General features: G+C 44.9%; 1 protein-coding gene across 7 annotated transcripts in view; it reads right to left on the minus strand.

The window, feature by feature from the left end:
- DYSF (dysferlin) overlaps positions 1–20629 on the minus strand; it is a 317684-nt gene that overhangs the window by 54399 nt on the left and 242656 nt on the right. For all 7 annotated transcript variants that reach the window (XM_040419360.1, XM_040419355.1, XM_040419359.1 and 4 more), the window contains one exon: positions 15653–15751. In XM_040419360.1, coding sequence (XP_040275294.1) covers positions 15653–15751 — 99 coding nt within the window. The remainder of the gene's footprint in view (positions 1–15652; positions 15752–20629) is intronic.

Here is a 20629-nt window from a genome sequence, read left to right on the forward strand (position 1 = left end):
AGGGTTTTTCCAGGACTTAGATTTTGATGGCCTATCTTCAGGAAATGTCATGAACATCAGATTGGTGGGAGTTTGACACCTGGCACTCCCATTAATCAGCTGTTTAAGGCAGTCTCTAGCTCGGAAAACTATACAGTCGTGGCCAAAAGTTTTGAGAATTACATAAATATTGGAAATGTTATGAAGAGTGATCAGATGAATTGCATAGTCCTTCTTTGCCATGAAAATTAACTTAATCCCAAAAAAAACTTTCCACTGCATTTCATTGCTGTCATTAAAGGACCTACTGAGATTATTTCAGTAATCGTCTTGTTAACTCAGGTGAGAATGTTGACGAGCACAAGGCTGGAGATCATTATGTCAGGCTGATTGGGTTAAAATGGCAGACTTGACATGTTAAAAGGAGGGTGATGCTTGAAATCATTGTTCCTCCATTGTTAACCATGGTGACCTGCAAAGAAACGCATGCAGCCATCATTGCGTTGCATAAAAATGGCTTCACAGGCAAGGATATTGTGGCTACTAAGATTGCACCTCAATCAACAATTTATAGGATCATCAAGAACTTCAAGGAAAGAGGTTCAATTCTTGTTAAGAAGGCTTCAGGGCGTCCAAGAAAGTCCAGCAAGCGCCAGGATCGTCTCCTAAAGAGGATTCAGCTGCGGGATCGGAGTGCCACCAGTGCAGAGCTTGCTCAGGAATGGCAGCAGGCAGGTGTGAGCGCATCTGCACGCACAGTGAAGCCAAGACTTTTGGAAGATGGCCTGGTGTCAAGAAGGGCAGCAAAGAAGCCACTTCTCTCCAAAAAAAAACATCAGGGACAGATTGATCTTCTGCAGAAAGTATGGTGAATGGACTGCTGAGGACTGGGGCAAAGTCATATTCTCCGATGAAGCCTCTTTCCGATTGTTTGGGGCATCTGGAAAAAGGCTTGTCCGGAGAAGAAAAGGTGAGCGCTACCATCAGTCCTGTGTCATGCCCTACAGTAAAGCATCCTGAGACCATTCATGTGTGGGGTTGCTTCTCATCCAAGGGAGTGGGCTCTCACTCACAATTTTGCCCAAAAAACACAGCCATGAATAAAGAATGGTACCAAAACACCCTCCAACAGCAACTTCTTCCAACAATCCAACAACAGTTTGGTGAAGAACAATGCATTTTCCAGCACGATGGAGCACCGTGCCATAAGGCAAAAGTGATAACTAAGTGGCTCGGGGACCAAAACGTTGACATTTTGGGTCCCAGGCCTGGAAACTCCCAGATCATAATCCCATTGAGAACTTGTGGTCAATCCTCAAGAGGCGGGTGGACAAACAAAAACCCACTAATTCTGACAAACTCCAAGAAGTGATTATGAAAGAATGGGATGCTATCAGTCAGGAATTGGCCCAGAGGTTGATTGAGAGCATGCCCAGTCGGATTGCAGGGGTCCTGAAAAAGAAGGGCCAACACTGCAAATACTGACTCTTTGCATAAATGTCATGTAATTTGTCGATAAAGCCTTTGAAACGTATGAGGTGCGTGTAATTATATTTCACTACATCACAGAAACAACTGAAACAAAGATCTAAAGCAGTTTAGCAGCCAAACTTTGTGAAAACTAATATTTGTGTCATTCTCAAAACTTTTGGCCACGACAGTACAGTGGCTCCACGGTGTAGTTGCTGGAACTGACATACTATAGCTCAGTTCTCATTTGCTTGAATGCCAGCTGAGCTGTGGTACCCCACTTATGTTCTGGTTCACCCAACTGTCAAGCCACTACAGAAACAGCTGATTGGTAGGGCTTTTTGGTCAAGGGCCCCCCATTGATCTGATATTGAGGATAGGTCGTCGATATCTAACTCCCAGAAAACCCCTGTAACTACAGAATTGGACAGTGTATATAGTAATGTGTATTGAATTCAGGCATTATATGGTACTTTATTGGTCTGTTACATTTGCACTTATAGCTCTATTATGGTGGCACGGTATGACAGTAGTATCATTAATCTTTTTTATATAGATACTGTAAGGTAGTGTAATTATGTCAACAGGACTTTGACACTACTGGGTCCAGTCATGGATCTAATTGCTGACTGTAAGTGGAGAATAATAATGATTGTTCCACTGACATCTTGAAGGATGTGAGGGCAGCTTTGAAATGTGTGGTGCACATCGTCGGACTCCAGCTATAGCCCGGTCATTAATAAAAAATTACACAGCTACATAAAACTACGAAGGTAGTAGCATTTATTCCAAAACTATGTCTGTAGACCCTATGGTAAGAAATGCAGTCTCTGCAGAACACATCACCTTTCTAAGCCTGTTAAGACCGCATTTAAAGATAAACATTGCCCACAATGTTAATTGCAGTCTCAAACTGGGAAAAATCCAACATTAATGGTTAAGAGGAATCATGGGCAGAACGTCAGTGAGTTATTAGCATGTAACATTGTGATCATTATGCTGTTTCCTTTCCACACATTTTCTATACAGTGATTTGTAGCCAAGCCAGAAAATGATTATCCTGCAAACGGTAATTTACAGAACGGAAGGCCAACGGAGCATGAGAGGCCAAGAGCAGTGCAAATGTTGTGACTTGTCCAAATGGTCTATTAAACTGTGCTCTGACTTTGTGTGGTCAGCAGACGACTATGTTAATGACACCCAGAAGGTTCCCACACTAATCTTGGTGTCTCCATTGTTAATTAGGCAAATCTATTTCCATGAAGCTGGTCCACCATACATGAGGGTTTAGGCAGTGCTTCAAGGAATTCCTCCATGTTTTAGTTTGACAGAAAGATATCTACATCGGGAGCATTTTGCCCTTACATATTCACTGACTGGAGAAAGTCAGGAGAACTTAGAGATTGCCATCAAAAATACGATTGCATTATGAGTATTATTTGGTTCTTTTGCAATACTGTAGATCTCAGCAGACACTATTATTGACTAAGAACTAGAAGTGGCGCTTTAGATCAGCCGACAGTTATTCCTCACGACTTCCTCCATATATATACTGTGGCGAAACCAACCTCGCCACTGGGTTTTGGAGAGGCTGTATATCAGCCTCTTGCCTCAGGATTATGGCCCATACTAACTTTTAAAACCCTGAACTATTCAAGTGAATTTTGGTTAGGTTTGTCCCCAAGTTCTACTGTTTTAAATTAATGTAAGTTATATGTATGGCCAATGTAACTCACAAAGTTGTACAATTTTTAATAAGTGTAATCTGTCAGCTTGGGAGGAATATGGCTGGGTGTGTTTCTATTGTTGCATTTTCCATTGTGTGTTAAATGGTGATTTTTTTTTAGTGCCCGAACTTTGGGCACTAAAAAGGCTGTTAAAACAGCCCAGGAAAGAGCTCGGGGTGCAAAGGCAGCAACATGTAGGTAAAATCCCCTGCAAAAAATGTGGATAGGGAAATGAATTTAAAAAAAATTAAAAAAAAATGACCCAATATCATTTGGACAGAGGTCCCCATAGCAGAGAATCTGGCTTATGTCAGCAGAGAATCAGTCTCTTCATGCCATAGCAAAGAATCTGGCTTCATGTCAGCAGAGAATCAGTCTATTCATGCCATAGCAGAGAATCTGGTTTCATGTCAGCACAGAATCTGTCTTCATGTCATAGCAGAGAATCAGGCTTCACGTCACCCACACTGGAACAGGCACTGTCACACATTTAGGCCCCGGCACCCAGACAGAGGAGAGCGGTCCCGTAACAGAGAATCTGGCCTTATGTCAGCGCAGAATCTGTTCTTATGTCATAGCAGAGAATCAAGCTTACACGTCACCCACCACTGGAACAGGCACTGTCACACCTTTAGGCCCAGGCACCCAGGCAGAGGAGAGAGGTCCCGTAACAGGAATCTGGCCTGATGTCAGCACAGAATCTGTCTTCATGTCATAGCAGAGAATCAGGCTTCACGTCACACCCTGGAACAGGCCACTGTCACACATTTAGGCCCAGGCACCAGGCAGAGGAGAGAGGTCCCGTAACAGAGAATCTGGCTGTTATCAGCACAGAATCTGTCCTCATGTCATTGTGAGAATCAGGCTTCACGTCACCACCACTGGAACAGGCCACTGTCACACATTTAGGCCAGGCACCCAGGCAGAGGAGAGAGGTCGCGTAACAGAGAATCTTGCCTTATGTCCGCACAGAATCTGTCTTTATGTCATAGCAGAGAATCAGGCTTCACGTCACCCACCACTGGCAACAGGCCACTGTCACACATTTAGGCCCAGGCACCCAGGCAGAGGCAGAGAGGTCGCGTAACCGAGAATCTGGCTCTTATGTCCGCACAGAATCTGTCTTCATGTCATAGCAGAGAATCAGGCATCACAGTCACCCCACCACTGGAACAGGCATGTCACACATTTAGGCCCCCGGCACCAGACAGAGGAGAGCGGTCCCGACACAGAGAATCTGGCCTTATGTCAGCGCAGAATCAGTCTCATGTCATAGCAGCATGACAATCAGGCTCACGCACACCCACCACGGAACAGGCCAACTGTCACCTATTTCGGCCCCGGCACCAGGCCGAGGAGAGCGGTCGCGTACCCGACGAATCTTGCCTTATGTCACGCACCAGACATCTGGTCTTCATGTCATAGCAGCGGAATCAGGCTTCACGTCACCCACCACTGGAACAGGCCACTGTCACACATTTAGGCCCAGGCACCCAGGCAGAGGAGAGAGGTCGCGTAACAGAGAATTTGGCCTTATGTCAGCACAGAATCTGTCTTCATGTCATAGCAGAGAATCAGGCTTCACGTCACCCACCACTGGAACAGGCCACTGTCACACATTTAGGCCCAGGCACCCAGGCAGAGGAGAGAGGTCGCGTAACAGAGAATCTGGCCTTATGTCAGCACAGAATCTGTCTTCATGTCATAGCAGAGAATCAGGCTTCACGTCACCCACCACTGGAACAGGTCACTGTCACATATTTAGGCCCAGGCACCCAGGCAGAGGAGAGAGGTCGCGTAACAGAGAATCTTGCCTTATGTCAGCACAGAATCTGTCTTCATGTCAAAGCAGAGAATCTGGCTTCACGTCACCCACCACTGGAACAGGCCACTGTCACACATTTAGGCCCAGGCACCCAGGCAGAGGAGAGAGGTCCCGTAACAGAGAATCTGGCCTGATATCAGCACAGAATCTGTCTTCATGTCAATGCAGAGAATCAGGCTTCACGTCACCCACCACTGGAACAGGCCACTGTCACACATTTAGGCCCAGGCACCCAGGCAGAGGAGAGAGGTCGCGTAACAGAGAATCTGGCCTTATGTCAGCACAGAATCTGTCTTCATGTCATAGCAGAGAATCAGGCTTCACGTCACCCACCACTGGAACAGGCCACTGTCACACATTTAGGCCCCGGCACCCAGACAGAGGAGAGCGGTCCCGTAACAGAGAATCTGGCCTTATGTCAGCGCAGAATCAGTCTTCATGTCATAGCAGAGAATCAGGCTTCACGTCACACACCACTGGAACAGGCCACTGTCACACATTTAGGCCCAGGCACCCAGGCAGAGGAGAGAGGTCCCGTAACAGAGAATCTGGCCTTATGTCAGCGCAGAATCTGTCTTTATGTCATAGCAGAGAATCAGGCTTCACGTCACCCACCACTGGAACAGGCCACTGTCACACATTTAGGCCCCGGCACCCAGACAGAGGAGAGCGGTCCCGTAACAGAGAATCTGGCCTTATGTCAGCGCAGAATCTGTCTTCATGTCATAGCAGAGAATCAGGCTTCACGTCACCCACCACTGGAACAGGCCACTGTCACATATTTAGGCCCAGGCACCCAGGCAGAGGAGAGAGGTCGCGTAACAGAGAATCTGGCTTCATGTCAGCACAGAATAAGTCTTCATGTCATAGCAGAGAATCAGGCTTCACGTCACCCACCACTGGAACAGGCCACTGTCACACATTTAGGCCCCGGCACCCAGACAGAGGAGAGGTTCATTCAACTTTGGGTTGCCCCGCAATATAATGGTAAAATGAAATTAAAAATAGGATTGAATGAGGAAGTGCCCTGGAGTAGAATAATATATTGTTAAGGGGAGGTAGTTAATATCTAATCTGCACAATGGATGGACAGGTCCTGTGGGATCCATGCCTGGTTCATTTTTATGAACGTCAGCTTGTCCACATTGGCTGTAGACAGGCGGCTGCGTTTGTCTGTAATGACGCCCCCTGCCGTGCTGAATACACGTTCAGACAAAACGCTGGCCGCCGGGCAGGCCAGCACCTCCAAGGCATAAGAGGCTAGCTCTGGCCACGTGGACAATTTGGAGACCCAGAAGTTGAATGGGGCCGAACCATCAGTCAGTACGTGGAGGGGTGTGCACAGGTACTGTTCCACCATGTTAGTGAAATGTTGCCTCCTGCTAACACGTTCCCTATCAGGTGGTGGTGCAGTTAGCTGTGGCGTGGTGACAAAACTTTTCCACATCTCTGCCATGCTAACCCTGCCCTCAGAGGAGCTGGCCGTGACACAGCTGCGTTGGCGACCTCTTGCTCCTCCTCTGCCTTCGCCTTGGGCTTCCACTGGTTCCCCTGTGACATTTGGGAATGCTCTCAGTAGCGCGTCTACCAACGTGCGCTTGTACTCGCGCATCTTCCTATCACGCTCCAGTGTAGGAAGTAAGGTGGGCACATTGTCTTTGTACCGGGGATCCAGCAGGGTGGCAACCCAGTAGTCCGCACACGTTAAAATGTGGGCAACTCTGCTGTCGTTGCGCAGGCACTGCAGCATGTAGTCACTCATGTGTGCCAGGCTGCCCAGAGGTTAGGACAAGCTGTCCTCTGTGGGAGGCGTATCGTCATCGTCCTGTGTTTCCCCCCAGCCACGCACCAGTGATGGGCCCGAGCTGCTTTGGGTGCCACCCCGCTGTGAACATGCTTCATCCTCATCCTCCTCCACCTCCTCCTTATCCTCGTCCTCCTCGTCCTCCAGTAGTGGGCCCTGTCTGGCCACATTTGTACCTGGCCTCTGGTGTTGCAAAAAACCTCCCTCTGAGTCACTTCGAAGAGACTGGCCTGAAAGTGCTAAAAATGACCCCTCTTCCTCCTCTTCCTCCTGGGCCACCTCCTCTTCCATCATCGCCCTAAGTGTTTTCTCAAGGAGACATAGAAGTGGTATTGTAACGCTGATAACGGCGTCATTGCCACTGGCCATGTTGGTTGAGTACTCGAAACAGCGCAACAGGGCACACAGGTCTCGCATGGAGGCCCAGTCATTGGTGGTGAAGTGTGTCTGATCCACAGTGCGACTGACCCGTGCGAGCTGCAGCTGAAACTCCACTATGGCCTGCTGCTGCTCGCACAGTCTGTCCAGCATATGCAAGGTGGAGTTCCACCTGGTGGGTACGTTGCATATGAGGCGGTGAGCGGGAAGGCCGAAGTTACACTGTAGCGCAGACAGGCGAGCAGCGGCAGGGTGTGAACGCCGGAAGCGCGAACAGACGGCCCGCACTTTATGCAGCCGCTCTGACATGTCGGGGTAGTTGCGAATGAACTTCTGCACCACCAAATTCAGCACATGCGCCAGGCAAGGGATGTGCGTCAAACCGGCTAGTCCCAGAGCTGCAACGAGATTTCGCCCATTATCGCACACCACCAGGCCGGGCTTGATGCTCACCGGCAGCAACCACTCGTCGGTCTGTTGTTCTATACCCCGCCACAACTCCTGTGCGGTGTGGGGCCTGTCCCCCAAACATATGAGTTTCAGAATGGCCTGCTGACGTTTACCCCGGGCTGTGCTGAAGTTGGTGGTGAAGGTGTGTGGCTGACTGGATGAGCAGGTGGAAGAAGAGGAGGAGGAAGCTGAGTAGGAGGAGGAGGAGACAGGAGGCAAAGAATGTTGCCCTGCGATCCTTGGCGGCGGAAGGACGTGCGCCAAACAGCTCTCCGCCTGGGGCCCAGCCGCCACTACATTTACCCAGTGTGCAGTTAGGGAGATATAGCGTCCCTGGCCGTGCTTACTGGTCCACGTATCTGTGGTTAGGTGGACCTTTCCACAGATGGCGTTGCGCAGTGCACACTTGATTTTATCGGACACTTGTTTGTGCAGGGAAGGCACGGCTCTCTTGGAGAAGTAGTGGCGGCTGGGAACAACATACTGTGGGACAGCAAGCGACATGAGCTGTTTGAAGCTGTGTGTGTCCACCAGCCTAAATGACAGCATTTCATAGGCCAGTAGTTTAGAAATGCTGGCATTCAGGGCCAGGGATCGAGGGTGGCTAGGTGGGAATTTACGCTTTCTCTCAAATGTTTGTGAGATGGAGAGCTGAACGCTGCCGTGTGACATGGTTGAGATGCTTGGTGACGCAGGTGGTGGTGTTGGTGGTACATCCCATGTTTGCTGGGCGGCAGGTGCCAACGTTCCTCCAGAGGCAGAGGAAGAGGCCGAGGCGGCGGCAGCAGCAGCAGAAGAGGCTGAGGCGGCGGCAGCAGCAGAAGAGGCCGAGGCGGCGGCAGCAGAAGAGGTAGCAGGGGAGCCTGAGTGACTTCCTTGTTTTTAAGGTGTTTACTCCACTGCAGTTCATGCTTTGCATGCAGGTGCCTGGTCATGCAGGTTGTGCTAAGGTTCAGAACGTTAATGCCTCGCTTCAGGCTCTGATGGCACAGCGTGCAAACACTCGGGTCTCTGTCGTCAGCACATTGTTTGAAGAAAGTGCCATGCCAGGGAACTCCTTGAAGCTGCCTTTGGGGTGCTCGGTCCAGATGGCGGCGGTCAGTAGCAGGGCGGAGTCTCTTGGCGGCGGGTGTTCTGATTTTGCCCACTGCTCCCTCTTTTGCTACCTGTTGGCTCGGTCTCACCACTGCCTCTTCCTCCCAAACTCGTGAAAGTCATGGCACGACCTTCATTCCATGTGGGGGGGTCTAGACCTCATCGTCCCTGCATCGTCTTTCACCCAGTACTTGATCCCTGACCTCCTGTTCAGTCTGCACACTGCAGAAAGACGCAGCAGTTGGCACCTGTGTTTCGTCATCATCAGAGACATGCTGAGGTGGTATTCCCCATGTCCTCATCATCAGGAAACATAAGTGTTGTGCGTTAGTGCATTCTATCTCTTACCACCCTGGTGAAGAGCTAGGTGGATGCCCTTGGCAACCCCTGGCAGCAGAGTCTTCAAACAGCATAAGAGACTGCTGCATAACTTGAGGCTCAGACAGTTTCCCTGATATGCATGGGGGTGATGTGACAGACTGATGGGCTTGGTTTTCATGCGCCATCTGTGCGCTTTCTGCAGAAGACTGGGTGGGAGATAATGTGAACGTGCTGGATGCACTGTCGGCCACCCAATTGACTAATGCCTGTACCTGCTCAGGCCTTACCATCCTTAGAACGGCATTGGGCCCCACCAAATATCCCTGTAAATTCTGGCGGCTACTGGGACCTGAGGTAGTTGGTACACTAGGACGTGTGGCTGTGGCTGAACGGCCAAGTCCTCTCCCAGCACCAGAGGGTCCACTAACACCACCACGACCATGTCCACGTCCGCATCCCTTATTAGATGTTTTCCTCATTGTTCCCGTTCACCACAATTTTGAGAATGGCAAATTTGGGAATAGTTTTTCAACCCAGAAAAAAATATGTGCTTTTACGGTCACTACAAATAACTTGACCAGCTAAAACAGTACAGATTTGCTTGAATAGAAATGTGAGACCTGTTTTTTTTTTGCACTGTGTGACAGGTTAAGGTTTAATCTCAGAATCAGACTTCTATCTGCACGGTAGCATGTGTCTTAGGTTTTTCTGAATGACACTATCAGTACCTTCAATGTAAGATATCCTTTTTGGGATAGATTTCAAGTAGGCCTCAAATACCAGAAACTAGTTATTTTGAGAATGGCAAATTTGGGAATAGTTTTTCAACCAGAAAAAAAAAGTGCTTTTACGGTCGCTACAAATAACTTGACCAGCTAAAACAGTACAGATTTGCTTGAATAGAAATGTGAGACCTGTTTTTTTTTTGCACTGTGTGACAGGTTAAGGTTTAATCTCAGAATCAGACTTCTATCTGCACGGTAGCGTGTGTCTTAGGTTTTTCTGAATGACACTATCAGTACCTTCAATGTAAGATATCCTTTTTGGGATAGATTTCAAGTAGGCCTCAAATACCAGAAACTAGTTATTTTGAGAATGGCAAATTTGGGAATAGTTTTTCAAACCAGAAAAAAAAAGTGCTTTTACGGTCGCTACAAATAACTTGACCAGCTAAAACAGTACAGATTTGCTTGAATAGAAATGTGAGACCTGTTTTTTTTTGCACTGTGTGACAGGTTAAGGTTTAATCTCAGAATCAGACTTCTATCTGCACGGTAGCGTGTGTCTTAGGTTTTTCTGAATGACACTATCAGTACCTTCAATGTAAGATATCCTTTTTGGGATAGATTTCAAGTAGGCCTCATATACCAGAAACTAGTTATTTTGAGAATGGCAAATTTGGGAATAGTTTTTCAACCCAGAACAAAAAGTGTGCTTTTACGGTCACTACAAATAACTTGACCAGCTAAAACAGTACAGATTTGGTTGAATAGAAATGTCAGGTCTATTTTTTAGGCGCTGGGTGACAGGCTCAACTTGCCCCTGATGTAGTATATGGCCAAAAAATAACCACACTGTTGATGGTTAAATGCACTTGGGTGACACAGGCTCAGCCTGCACCAGATGTAGTATATGGCCAAAAAATAATCAGACTGTTGATGGTTAAATGCACTTGGGTGACACAGGCTCAGCCTGCAGCTGATGTAGTATATGGCCAAAAAATAACCAGACTGTTGATGGTTAAATGCACTTCGGTGACACAGGCTCAGCCTGCAGCTGATGTAGGATATAGCACAAAATAACCACACTATTGATGGTTAAATACACTTGGTGATAGCTTGTGCTGTCGCACCACAAGTCACGAAATGGCCGCCGATCACCCCAGAAAAAAAGTGATCTAAAAACGCTCTGGGCAGCCTCAAAAAAGTGAGCAAGTCAATATTAGCACTTCAATGATCCACAGCTGCAGATCGATCACAGAATGAAGTCTTTTGGAGGAGATAATCACTGCCTAATCTCGCCCTAACGTCGCAGCTGCAACCTCTCCCTATGCTTCAATCAGCAGAGTGACGTGCAGCGCTACGTGACCCAAGCTTATATAGAGGCTGGGTCACATGCTGCACTGGCCAATCACAGCCATGCCAATAGTAGGCAAGGCTGTGATGGCCTCTTGGGGCAAGTAGTATGACGCTTGTTGATTGGCTGCTTTGCAGCCTTTCAAAAAGCGCCAAGAAAGCGCCGAACACCGAACCCGAACACAGACTTTTACGAAAATTCGGTACGAACCCGAACTATACAGTTCGGGTTCGCTCATCCCTAATGGTGATGTCTGTTCTGTTGTCCTCACATGTGTATTGGCGATCTCCCTTTGTCCTGAGAGATAATTGGATTGCTCCTCAGGTTGTCTCCGGGACAGAGAGGAGGAAACCATGATGCATTGTGGGGATATGTTGTATCTGTCCTATGTCACAGTCTTCATTCTGGTCCCCTAGGGGCGTGTACACCAGATGGGCTTGGTTGTTTTATACCTCCCTGTGGGCGGACCTGTATTTGCAAACAACTGTAATAAAAACCAGGCTGGGTGTGCCAGGACCTCAGACCACTGCTTGACCCTCAACACGGAGCCTTGTCTCGTTATTGGGGGGATCCGCTGTATGCTGTTAGAGACTGATTGCCAGGAGTGTAAGCTGATTCCTGTTCGTCTGCTAGCAGCTATTCGTGAGGTTCCAGTTTGGAGTGCTATTTTGTATCCAGTTCGGGAGGTTGGTGTCCTGCAGTAGCTGTGCCTGTCTCTCAGAAAGGGGCACATCGCCTAAACGGATTTTAACCCCTTGTCTGCTGAAACGGTCCGTTACATATACCTACCTCATGTGTTCTCACTATGGAAAGTGGAGTAAGTCACTGCTAAAGTTTCCTTGAAGTAGTTTACTTTCATCTTCTCATGAAGACCATATGCACACTCAGCAAAGCCAAGGGGGTAGGGAGTTCCTTTTGTTCTTCCATGAAAAATGTTCACGATTAACACCAAGACTAAAACAATATGAAACATTTTTCTGGTTGGTCCTTAAAAGGGTTGTCCACCTTTGGAGGTGGATTCTGGCAAAACTCCCCTCATCGGCAAACGTGGAAAGGGAAGTACTCTTACCTGCTCCCTGCCACTGGGTCCCAGCAGCTTCTCTCCCTGGCTGCCTCGCTCAGGTTCCCCTGCTGTCAACGTCTGGTTTAACGCCACTATAGTTAATTGCTGACCACAGTAGTGTCATGCCCCCTATGTCATGTCAATTGGTCACTTACAAGGGGAGCAGGTCAAAGCAGTGTCAAATCGGATGTTGACAGCGGGGGAGCCAAGAGAAGCAGCTGGGGAGTGAAGGAGCTGGGACCCAGCGCTGGGATGCAGGTAAGTATGGTTTCCTTTGCAGTTCTACCCAGAAGGGAGGTTAACCAAAGTTAGCCAACTCCTTTAAGCTCAAAAATGCCCAGTAATTTCAGCACTAACTAATACCTTGTAATGCAGTGGAATGAAGGCAGATGTAAATAGAGACAAAGTAAAAGGGGAGAGGAATCATGGGAACTGTGGCAGTGGTAATCCCTCCCACAGCAAGCCCTGGCAGCATGAAAACAAAGGTGCAGGAAAAAGATCCTGAAAATGAATTACTTTTGAACTATGGTGGCATCATTGGGTGGGGATTCAGACAAAATTATATACTTCTATTAAGCTTAAAAATCTCTAGTAATGGGTTAATTTCAGTCATTTCTAAGATGATTGATATGTTTTTAAGTTCCTTTAGGCCATTTAACAAAGTTTTGATTTTAACCATTACCTTGATGAAGAAGTAAATTTTTATATTTTATAAAATTTGCAGAACTCATTGGTGATTTCTACTGTTTTGCATTCTAAGTAGAGATGGTCACTTTTCCACATGTATTATTCATTTTGACTTTGTTTTCACTTGGCATTCACACAACACCAGAGATATTATTTTTTTTCAAATGTAAATAAAATAAAATGAAATGAAATCTCCAGTGGATGTATGTCATGGCTGTGTTTAAGTCTTGGACCCTTCTGTATATTCAGTATTAGAAGGAATAGGAGGACGGGGGAGACTGTGGAGGACTCTTTCTGGTCTTGTATGAAAGACAGTTTTATTTTCTGATTTGATATTAATGCTCTGGATTTTGGCTCCTGCCCCGTGTTACAAATTACACTCTTCAAGCCTCCGTTTTGTTGATGCGTGAAGGAGCTGTAACTCTTATTTTTTTTGTCTATTCAAAGCCAAGAAAATGTAGCCGCCTTTCCAGAGAACGGGATGGACTGTGCCGGTGACAGTTCTCCGTCAGTAGCCATAATGTAATTATTAAATTGCATATTCCAACAGCTGCCCTGGGCGCCAAAACAAATCATGGCAGGACCAAACCACTCCAGCTTTTTCTAATTTATGGTGTGATCTCTTCAGCATCATTTTGCTTGGTAGGAATTCTTCACAAGATTAACACCACGAAGGTCAAGACAATAGAACAGATGGAATATTAAAGAGATACACACTTAGAAGCCTCCAAAAATGTGTACTGAAAGAAACATTGTACACATGCTTCTACTTACAGCTGTAAAAAAGTAAGTGAACCCTTTGGAATTATCAGCATTGGTTACCAATAAAATGTCGTCTGATGTTGAGGGGGAATTTGGGACCATTCCTCCCTTCAAATGTATTTCAGTGAAATATATCTTTCAGGGATACCTCACATACACAGTGCTCTTCAGGTCATGACACGCCACCTCAATAAAGAAGAAGACATAGCAAAAAAATAATTACCAGATTTTTATTTATTTTTTTCTTGTTACATTACCCATCATCTCTTCAGAATTAATTGTTCCTTCAATGATGATAAGGCGTCCAGGCTCTGATGCTCCCTCAACCATGCTTCACAATTAGGATGAGGTTTGGAACTGGTGTGTGTATTTCAAATAGATGTTGTTACCCTAAGGTTAGTTTCGCACTAGCGTTTACAGATCTGGTATTCTGTTCGGGTTGCCGGATCCATCCTTGCCTGGGGTCCAGCAGAGATCTGGTCAAAACCTGGAAAATATGCTGAGACTCAGCCAAATACCGCTGCGCGCAGCGGTTTGTGTCCGGACGATTCTCAGCATTCCATGCCGAAACAGCCTGCCAAAAGGCTATGCGGCAGTACGAAACTAGCCTTAGGGTTCTTTCTTACCACTCTTGAGATTATCCATTGTGCTCTTGGAGAGTAGCAACAGTTCTGAATTTTCTGTACAATAAATTTGTCTGCAGATTTGTATATACAAATTTTTTCCAGCTTCATCCATCTCTATAACCTATCTTCTGATGCCTTCTGAAAGTTGTTTGCATCAAGGCATAGCATACACTAACCAATATTTCTTGAGCAGATTTCGACTCTTTATCGGATTCTACAAACTCTGCTTGCCCTGACCTCGCCCTGTCCCTGACTACAGTTTTGCTTTAGTCTGTCCTGACCCCAGTGGGTCAGCAGTCTACTAAACAGACTACTCCAGCAGTTAGCAGCCCGGTGGTTTCCCTCTGGTGGAGTCCAGATCCCTGTACAGGGGTTAAAGAGTGAAGACTAGATAGCTGCAAGAATAATGTCCTTAGGAGTAGTCCCAAGCCAGATCTATTTGGTAGGCACAGTGGATCCACATCTTATTTGTAACATCTACATGTAGTTCACTTGAATTTTACATTCAAGAAATAGCTGATAATATGACATCGCAGCCAGTCAACTAAACTGCTTTTTCCATTCATTTTTCTTTTTTTTTTTTTTTTTAAACTATTCTTTTTAATTCCATATTTAGGCCATATTAATACAAAGAGTGAGGCAGGTGACAAAGACTGCAAACATTATCTTGGAAAAGGTCTCTAGCCTTCAAGTGCATAACCAGCTCTTCTCGTCTCTTTGCATAATCTCCTAATATTGTATATATTCCTCAGACTCCAACAATCAAGACCTCAGAAGATGAAAATTTGATGGTCAAGTTTTGTTCTGTTGTTTTTAAGTGGATATTATTGCCACTACTAAACACATTCATGGAATATTGATTGACTGACTGATTGATTGGTTCTGCCAAATGCTTTCAACTGAAGGGACCTGACTAATTAATGTTGGGGTTGAAGTTTTCAGAACAGAGGTTGCCACACATGCGGAGGAAGGAAATACAGATTTTTCTCATAGATTATCCTTCTGCTACAATTTAGGGGAGCAAAAACTTGAATGTAATGTGCTAACCTTGGATATAGTTATTGACCATTTTGAACACCCTCATCATGTGCTAGGTTGATCCCCTCTAAAAAACAGATTAGTAGATTGGTAAGCAAATACTCCAGGATCACACTGTCTAACACATAAGGGGTTATTTATTAAGCCTAGCGTTTTAGATGCCGGCCTCTACATATCTTTGGCGCATCCACCGCCGGTCTAAATCTACACAAGATTCCTTGCTGGCTTACGTTTAGACCATTTTCTATGCCTAAGACAATCTGTGCCAGGAATACAACAAAAATAGGCAAATATCAGTTAGTAAAGGACCCCCATAGTGCCTAGGTGTCTTCTATTTGGAAATTCACTTACCTGAAGAGTGTCGAAGCCTCTCTTCAAGTAAGCCCCGCACTTGTCTTTTTCCCCAATTGATGCGTAGAATTTGCTCCACCAGTCAATGAATTCTTCCTCCTGTTACACACAAAGAATAGAAATCAGTCACTCAAAATATTTTCGATAGACATCCCAGCTAATCTTAACACAGAGATACTCAACCTCCTGATAGCACAATCAAACTTTCCTTGAGGATTTTCAAAAATTGTCAACATAGCACCAATGTTCAAATCAATCAATCAGCAATTAGCTTTGATCAACCTAATCCTATGGGGACAATCAAAGAACTGAGTGCAAGACTTAGTTAAAATATTTGCTTATTGAAACTACATAAAAAATAAAAAAAGACAATAAATATTTAATATAAGAGTAATACCCTAAGAAACACCTAAAATGTTCTCATTCAACACGATACTCGGCCGCTAACTGCCAACGTAGATGTTTCATTCTTCCCAATGACAAATGCAGGGAAAGTCAAGGTCATGTGGACCCACCCAATGTTTGGCAGAAGACGTGTGATTTTATTCCCCATATTAGATGGCCTGATAGATTGTTACCGGAATGTGACCCCTCTTGTAATAAATTTCACATGTCCCCGCTGTGCTGGCATCTAAAGAGGTTCACACCTCAGCTAAGCAAGGACGGACGGACCAACAGTGGAAAATTTAATCTATGTTCCCATCAGATGGAAAAACTTGGGAGACTACATTCAGTTTTTTATTATTTAAATGCCATATTAAGAATACAGGCGCACATTTCTATTTAAGTATGCAATGAAGATTTCCACGAATAATTAAAAATGGCAATATTGTAGTAAAACTGGAAACATCGCTCCTTCTATACGTGTCCACTTGCCAAATAGAGTTAGAAGGGGGACCAGCTCTTCATAGTTGGGTTTCCAACCACTAGAGGACATTTATGGCATATCCTGTGGAAAATCTCTGTAACCTATTCGAAGACCAAGCCAATTTTGGCAATGATGTTTTAATTATTTTTTTTTATTTTTTTTAACCCCGCCTTCCCATAGTCATAATTTTTTTATTTTTCCATTGACATGACTTTACTGTATGAGGACTTGCTTTTTGTGCATAGCACCATTTAATGTTTGATTTAATGTTTGGAAAAATGTAAAAAAATATATATATTTGTGGGATGGAATTGGGGGAAAATAAAAACATTCCCACCATTATTTTGGGGTTTTGCTTTTACTGTGTGGTAAACCATAACCTTATTCTGTTCAGTACAATCACAAATCATAGGTTTCTTTTTATTTTACAATTTAAAAAAAAAAATGCTTTGCATTTCCATCAATGGACCTGTATGCAGGCTTGTTTAATTTATTTTTTATTGGTACCCTTTTTTACATTCTTCAAATGTAAGGTGACCCAAAAAAAGGTGCTATGCAACATAGTGTGATTTTGTTAATACGTTGAATATTTTTATACATGGCGATACCAATTATATATTTTTTATAACGTTTTTAATATGATAAATGGAGAAATTAGTTTTTGATGTTTAATTTTTTTTTTATGTTTTTGTACATTTTTAGCTTCTTAGTGGGCTTAAACCTCCAATCAGTCTGCTTAACATGTCTGTCTAACTGCCATGTCTATCATCTGAGGGGTTAGCCAGCATCAGGGTTATCGCCCGTCCTGGGTGCTGCAGTTGGGTGTCATCTGTATAACACTGCCGGTACCAATCGTGTATGGGGTGTTCTCAGCTCTTCAACTGTTCCATACACCCCTCGCGCACCTACGTGTAATCTACATGTATGTAAAGGTTAGTGCTTTTTATTTATGTAAAAATTTGTTTGTGGATTTTTATTTCTTCTGATATTATTTAACAAAATTTTATCTTACATTTTAAAATTTGGTCTTTTTTTAAATTTTTGTATGTCTACGTCATCTATTCAGTATTAATACTACACAGAAACGTATGCTCAAACAACAGGCAATACGTCTAAACAACCCTGGAGTCCTTCAATAGACCCTGGGCTGTCCACACATACAAGTTACTCGGGTAAAGACTAAAGTGTATGGTTCTGGAGATGTTGAGACAGATGCAGGTGAAAAGTAGCATTTAGTGCTGAATTTTTGGGGTTGCGGGATGTTTTTTAAAAGCCTTCTTTATGATCTCATGCAGGTTTTAGTTACTATTAAATAATCCTCCAGAAGACCATAAATTCTATTTACAACCATGTTACTTGACCGCTTGAGGATTGTATAGAAAAATAAAATAAATGGATTAGGTTGTCCTAAGTGGCCCACCATATTGGTGAAGTGAGTTTTCCTTAATATTTACAATGCTTAGCAGCTGGACATGGATGGGGCTGCATAATGATTGACAACTTTGCTCATGTGTACCTGTAAAGATTATGGAGGAAATATATCAAAACTAGTTAAGTTGCCCATAGCAACCAATCAGATTCAACCTTTCATTTTTCAGCACTCTATGGGCAACTAAGCCAGTTTTACTTTACACCAGTTTGATAAATCTCCCCCTAAAGGTCTTATTTTGGTGCTAAAAGCTATATGTAGGTATTAGAAATCCTTTTAAGATTAATTTCATTGAAATTGACACAGAGAGAGATAATTAAGATATGCAAATCTGCATATATTATTCCTAGAAACTAAGAGTACTGTAACCTGGCATACAATACTCGTGCATATTTTTTTGGTCCCCCTAATGATAAAGAGCACCCTGGAGAGTATCCCACAAGGCCAGTCAACCAAATGCAAATGTCTCTTGTTTCTGGTTCTCTTGTTCTTCTAGAAAAAGAACTAGCTTGAAGGTTTCATTGAGAGAAGTGTAAGCTTGGTGGGATGTTCTAGTTCTTTTGTCTCACCTTTAGGGCTCTTTCACACCTGCGTTATTGTCTTCCGGCATAGAGTTCCGTCGTCGGGGCTCTATGCCGGAAGAATCCTGATCAGGATTATCCTAATGCATTCTGAATGGAGAGTAATCCGTTCAGGATGCATCAGGATGTCTTCAGTTCCGGTACGGAACGTTTGTTGGCCGGAGAAAATACCGCAGCATGCTGCGCTTTTTGCTCCGGCCAAAAATCCGGAACACTTGCCGCAAGGCCGGATCCGGAATTAATGCCCATTGGAAGGCATTGATCCGGATCCGGCCTTAAGCTAAACGTCGTTTCGGCGCATTGCCGGAGCCGACATTTAGCTTTTTCAGAGTGGTTACCATGGCTGCCGGGACGCTAAAGTCCTGACAGCCATGGTAAGTGTAGCGGGGAGCGGGGGAGCGGTATACTTACAGTCCGTGCGGCTCCCGGGGCGCTCCAGAATGACGTCAGAGCGCCCCATGCGCATGGATGACGTGATCACATGGATCACGTGATCCATGCGCTTGGGGCGCTCTGACGTCATTCTGGAGCGCCCCGGGAGCCGCACGGACTGTAAGTATACCGCTCCCCCGCTCCCCGCTCCTACTATGGCAACCAGGACTTTAATAGCGTCCTGGGTGCCATAGTAACACTGAAAGCATTTGGAAGACGGTTCCGTCTTCAAATGCTTTCAGTACACTTGCGTTTTTCCGGATCCGGAGTGTAATTCCGGCAAGTGGAGTACACGCCGGATCCGGACAACGCAAGTGTGAAAGAGGCCTTAGTTCACTTTGGGGGTCTCTCCCTGGTTCATCTGAAATTAATGTAATTGCTCATTCTTAAATGATCATCTGCTTTGAACTGAATGGGGACAGCAGAGCTATAGTTACACCTGCTCAATGCTGCACATCTAGCCAGTAAATAGTGAGGAGAACACTGCACTCGTATAAGCACTGCATTCTCTTTACACAGCTGATCGGAAGGGGTGTCCCCACCAATCTGATATTGATAACCAATCCTGAACACAACCCCTTTTTCTAACAAGCCCAAATATTTTAAAAAAAATTCAGACAAATAATGAGACATGAAAAGAGAAATCAAAACATTTATAAACCAGCTTTCTTTCCAAAACAGCTGAGCATTTCACAACTACAGTATATCCTTCCACCTTTTAAATCGGTTTAGGTAGCAGAGCTGTGAAAATAGCTAAGCCAGCCTCACATCTGCAACTAGCTCTTTCAGGACAAAAGCCCCTTATCAAAGAAAAGCAGATAGAAACAACTTTTTCTAGTGGCAAGGCCTTGGGGTGATCCTGTGGGTGGGTACTATTTCTATTATGGAGACCAGTTAATATACATAATGACTATTGTAGGCTAAACAACATTCCTTTTGTATTCTGGAAAAAAATATATACAAGTTAGGGCTCATGCACACAAACGTATTTTCTTTCCGCTTCCATTCCGTTTTTTTTTTAGGACCATATGCGGAACCATTTACTTCAATGGGGCTGTAGAAAATACAGAAGTTACTCTGTGCGCATTTCGTTTCCGTTTGTCCGCATGGCGTTAGTAGCGCATGTCCTATTACTGTCCACAAATCACGATCCGAGGCCCCATTCAAGTCAATGGGTCCCCAAAAAATACGAAACACATCCATATGTCATCCGTATTTTGCAAATCCATACTGTAGAAATGCTATGCCCACCCAATATTGCTCATGTGTTTGGTAATTAATAAGTTACTGTTTCTGTATACGATTCGCAAAACTGATCAAATACGGAGACCATACGGATATGTTTTGCGTAATAACGGAACGGAAGAGGACTTAAATCAGAGAGAAAAAAACCTCAGATACGGCACAACGGATTAGTGAAAAACAGACCGCAAAACAACAACGGTCGTGGTCATGAGCCCTTATCATGTCTAACATCTGCTGGCATCAGATAGGCTTGGGAAAGCTAATTTGAATATCTTTCCCAGAAACCCAGATGGACATTGCCTGGCCTACAATACTAGGCACACATACTAGGCACTCTCCATAATGAGAAAGAGTACCCCCCAGAAAACACATATATAACACAAAGTAGCATACTGGGCTCTCTCTCCCCAGTTCGCCTAAAA

Source organism: Bufo bufo, chromosome 2 (genome assembly GCF_905171765.1).
Source record: "Bufo bufo chromosome 2, aBufBuf1.1, whole genome shotgun sequence".
In the NCBI taxonomy this organism is placed as follows: domain Eukaryota; kingdom Metazoa; phylum Chordata; class Amphibia; order Anura; family Bufonidae; genus Bufo; species Bufo bufo.